Here is a 5,111-nt window from a genome sequence, read left to right on the forward strand (position 1 = left end):
TTTTATATATTTATTACGATTTATTATCGACATTAGCTTTCTTTTAACTTCAATTTCACACTTATTTTATTATTTTATTTAAAATCGTAATACTTACTTTTTTTATTTTATAGTGTCTTCTGTGCGATTTGAACTTGCTACCTTTCGATCCATATATCACTGCCTATCCCACTGAGCTAATCTGGCACTTACCAAAAATGTGTATTTTATTGTATAAATGAAAAGCTTTGGAAGCTGAACAACAGCTGAAATAAATTTGAAGAAGCGCTGTTTATTTGTCGAACAAAAGCTGAAAATAATTATCGGAATTTTAGTTGAATAACTTCTGAATACTTGCTACAAAAGTAAACAACGCCACATTCACTAAATTTTAGCTGAATTGAGATTGATTATTAGCAGAACAAAACACTCCTGGGATTTACCGCGAAAATACTGTCTTGTCTGTAAACGGAGATCAAAATTTATTTGTTTTTCCTATTTTTATAGTGATTTTTGCGTAAGTTTTAAGTCAAAATGAATAATTGTAATCCAGGTAAGTACGTTGTTTATTATTTATTCTTTAAGTATATAAAGTGTTTGTAAAAATGGATATTAATAATTATCAATATTATACATTTAAAAAAACATTTATACATTTAAACAAAAATTATGAGAATAAATGTAGCACTTGATAACATTCCCCCTTTTCTTAATTTCTGGCTGTAAACTTGTCTTTTTTGTATCATTGCTCAATATTAAACTTCTTTCGCCAATTCTATTAACAATTTGATGCAAACTGTTATATATTTCCTTGGCGCAATAATTTTTTTAGTTGAAATAATGTATTCTCAAAATGGTACGTAGATATTGTAAAAAGTTGTCCAAATCTATTAACATCATCAACCACATGTTCTAAGTTATAAATGTTGCTTGTAATAAATTGTACGCCATAAATAATCTTAAAATCATCTATATATTTTTCAAACATTAATTGGGCAACCGAACGATTTTCAGCATACATGTCAGAAGAACATATTCTAACAGCAACAAAAAGAAGTAAAAAATGTTTATAAACGTCAGTGTTCAACACATCTTTTAAAATAACAATTCCAATATAATTAAGAAAATTGCGCCATTCTACTCCTTTCCAGTATGCCAGGCAATCTAATCCTCTTGTGGAACGATGAATTTCAGATGGAAGTTTCACAGATATTAAATGTTTGGAGATCCTCTCAATATCACGAGCACATAGCTTACTTGAGAAACCCATAGAACCATCTTTCCATCCTGTTAGACAACGCTTCATCACACCTAGCTCTAAAAGATGTAGTTCATCTGCTACTATAAAATCCTGCACCATGTCAACTTCGGAAATTTTCAAAATTGGTGACTCTTGCCCTTTATGGTGCTTACCATAATGTTTACTTCTGAATTTTGCATCAGTTCTAAGAGGACATTTTATATCAGGAAATACAACAGTTCGAGAAAGATAAGAATATTCGCCTTCAGTAGTGCATTTAAGGCATCCATTAATCCCATTGAAATTGACTACACCTGTAAAATAAACTAGTCAATTTAAGCAATAATTAAAAAAAACAGATACCTTTAATAAATGCCCGTGCAGGTGAATCGCAGATAAAGCATCTAATTTTTATGTGAATCATATGCCCATTAACACAGAGTCCATTTGATTGCAGCCGCTTAACATCCTCAACAAAAGGCTCCAAAAATTCCTTTATATCTAGAGGCTTGTTATTTCCATGGAAAATGCCAACAATCATAGGTTGTATATCAGGCATTTCATATATGCTACATAAAATTGGCCAAAACTGACGTTTGGAACTTTTTTTTATATTGGCAACCCATCTATATTTACATTGAGCTGTATTAACATGTCTTTTGACAAGTTTTTAAAAGTGTTCGTTAGACAAACGTCAAGACCTTGATGCCAATAATATTCTCCACCCTGTATAACTTTACAACTTTTTTTCGTATTTTGTGGCGTTTTTAATAATGTTCTAGCATCGATAAATAAACTAGAATCATACTGTCTCTTGATTATTTGTAGGAGATCTTTTAGAGCTGCATGTGTAATATTATGTCGGATTGCCCAATTTCCTAATTCGGTACTTAAACAAGGCAATAATTGCGTTTCAGTATCTTCTGTTTTAAAAATGTCTTCATCAATAAACTGGTCACCATCATCTGATGTTTCACTGGTTTTCATTAGATTATCGTCAAGATCACTTGATGTGCTAGAAATACACTCCTGTTCTTTAGAACCTATGTAACAAATTATTTTTTATTTAAAATATACTCACAAAATTAAAACAAAATTACCTGATCCTGATGCTGTGTCGTTAGCTTTTGAATGAGAAGAAACACTACTTGGTGCATATAGATTTTTTAAAAACTCTTCATAATTTGAACGGTTTACCTTTAATTTTCGGTAATAATGGCCAGATTTTTTTATTTTTTTTAAATTTTGAATTGATTTTTTATCCATATTTTTTAAATATTAAGTAAAGCACAGTGTATATCTTTTATCTAAATAATTAAAATTATATAGCAAATATAAGCAACTGTATAATACTTAATAATCATCAGCTGCAGAAGCCATTTTTCATCGAACTTAAGTATACACCTTTTGCAACGAATATGAACGATTTAATTAAATTAAGCTCCTTTTCAGCTTTATATCAGCTTTTATAAAGTTGCTGATTAAAAGTACTTACAAAAGTTCTGGACAAGCACTATTTCAGCCCAGAATATAACTGAATAGAGAAGGTTGAATAATGTATTATGAACTGACTTAAATAGCGCTTCCCCAGCCTCTTGTTCAGTTTTTTTTACATTATTGATCAAAAGTAGACAAAAATTCTGCAGCAGCGCTAGTTCAGCTTAGCATTCAGCTGAATAAGAAATGCTGAATACTATAATACAAAGTGCCTTAAATAGCGCTTCTCCAGTCTAATATTCAGCTTAAGTCAATTGGCTGCAAAAGGGCTTACAAATAACCTGAAGCAGTGTTTGTTCGACATATTAAACAGCAAAATAGCTTAAACAGCCTTTGTCACTTTTATGCCACTACTAATCAGCTGCAGTACTCAGTATTTAGCTTGACCAGCTATTATATGTTTGTTGGGTAACTCTCATCATGTGGTACCCCATTTAGAAGATTTTGAAATACTGGTAACAAAAATCTATAATACTTTAATACTTTTTAAGAATGCAGGCGCACAATTTAGATCCAATGCTTTTGAAATAAATCCATCTTTTTCGATCCTGAGAAAACTGATGCGTATTTTTGAAAAATTTAATTGCAGAATAAAAGATTACATTATTACTAAGGGCCGAAAGTCTCTTAGCATAGACAAAAGGTTTCTTTTAAATGATGTATTTGAAATTATAGACCATACCAAATTTTGTCTTATTTTTTACCCCTTTAACATATTAAAATAAATATTATAGAAATTTTCATGGACTTTCTGCTCTCGGTAATAATGTAATCTTCCTGTGTTTAAATTTTTCGAAAATACTTATAAGTAGAGAGCGGAATATATGCAAAGTGCATATAGATGCATATATTGCATATTTTCAGACAACAAACACAACATTGCATATTTAAGCTACTAAACACGATTTATTTTGAATATTTTAAAAATAAATTATATAAAAGTTTAAAATTTTCCTCTCTTAGTTGGAATTTTATAACTTCGATATGAACGAGCTCGTTATTTATCTATCTATCGCTCAATATTATCTATCTGGACTTTTCCATTACCACCTGAATTTAACAATTATGGGTGTTCCCAGAAAAATATTATTTTATTAGCGTAGCAAGTTGTAGGTACCTACCTGCTTTTAAGGGTCTAATATTTATTTTGTCAGTTTCCGGCTAACATTTGTTTAACCCGCCGTTACACGCGTCTTCTATTGTGACGTGGTTGCACGCGTATGAGCGTCGCCCTCACCTACATCAATTCGACTTATTTCGAGAAAGAATGAATGTCAACATGTATAAATATAAAATGGGTTGTACTCACATATTATAGAAAGACTCATAAACCAATTTTTTTTATTAATTTAACAAAACAAAAGTAAAAATAATATAGATCAAAAACAAGTTTTCTTAATTTTCAATTTCAGCAAGCCACTGAAGAAATTAACGTTCTTTACGCGAATTGATTTTACTAAAAATACAAATTAAAATTAACAACTGTTCTGAAGCTATTTCTTTGTGGCATTTATGTAATTAACTATTAATATTTTGTATTTTGATAACGACGTCCGAGGTGGAATTCGAAACGTCAATAAAATTAATTTTTCAAGTTAAATTGTGGCTTATTTCCCAATTAGAATAGGTAAATTTAAAAATGGGTTCTTAACCAGTGGCGCACCTAGAATTTTCCTTTGGGGGGAGGGGGGTTTGCTTGGGCACCGAAAGTTTTTTGTATTATTTGTGAAAGACAAGTTACATTTTCCTACCTTCTTTTATATATATTTCTATATGCTCTGGGTGGGATTTTAACCCCCAAAACTCCCCCCCCTCGGTGTGCCACTGTTCCTAACCTAATCCAAACAATAATATTTTAATTAAACCTACCTAAATATTAAATAAAAACCTAAAAGTTTCTTTGAGATAACAGAAACGTGATTTCACCGTGATTGCACGCGCAGTGAGGAATTCCCTCACCTGAAGAGGGATGTCTCTTCTTTCAACTATCACACAGCACACTCACCGCCTGAAATATTCTATAACTTTTTCATACCCTCTCATGAACCATGCTAAAGGCATTCCTGGGTGCTTAAGGTTATCGTATTAGTTTACACAATTTCATTGCTTATAAACAAATATGGTGAGGGATTCCCTCATAGCGCGTGTAATCGCGGGTTAAAGTAAACGTTGTATCGGATTTAGTGTTTTTAAAGTTATTGGTATATATTAAATTTAAATATGTCTACCATTCAAGAAAGTGCTTGGACAAAGTGAAGACAAAGTATTTTGCAAGGCCTGTTCTAAAATCGTAAGTTACATTCATTTTCACATTTCATTTTTTAAATGAGGAACTGACAAACAAAAGCATCATGTCCCACAAAAGAAATTTTTCTGGAAAGAGTGTTTTTATTCG

The 5,111-nt window shown here is 31.1% G+C and overlaps 1 protein-coding gene across 1 annotated transcript; it reads right to left on the reverse strand.

The window, feature by feature from the left end:
• Positions 1–527: 527 nt before the first annotated feature.
• Positions 528–3,054, reverse strand: LOC126887911 (uncharacterized). Its single transcript, XM_050655835.1, has 2 exons — positions 1,583–3,054; positions 528–1,533 (listed from the first exon to the last, which is right to left on the reverse strand). The coding sequence occupies exons 1-2, from the start codon at positions 1,776–1,778 to the stop codon at positions 779–781; spliced, it is 951 nt and encodes a 316-aa protein (XP_050511792.1). The 5' UTR covers positions 1,779–3,054; the 3' UTR covers positions 528–778.
• Positions 3,055–5,111: the final 2,057 nt, after the last annotated feature.

This window comes from Diabrotica virgifera, chromosome 7 (assembly GCF_917563875.1).
Source record: "Diabrotica virgifera virgifera chromosome 7, PGI_DIABVI_V3a".
Lineage (NCBI taxonomy): Eukaryota > Metazoa > Arthropoda > Insecta > Coleoptera > Chrysomelidae > Diabrotica > Diabrotica virgifera.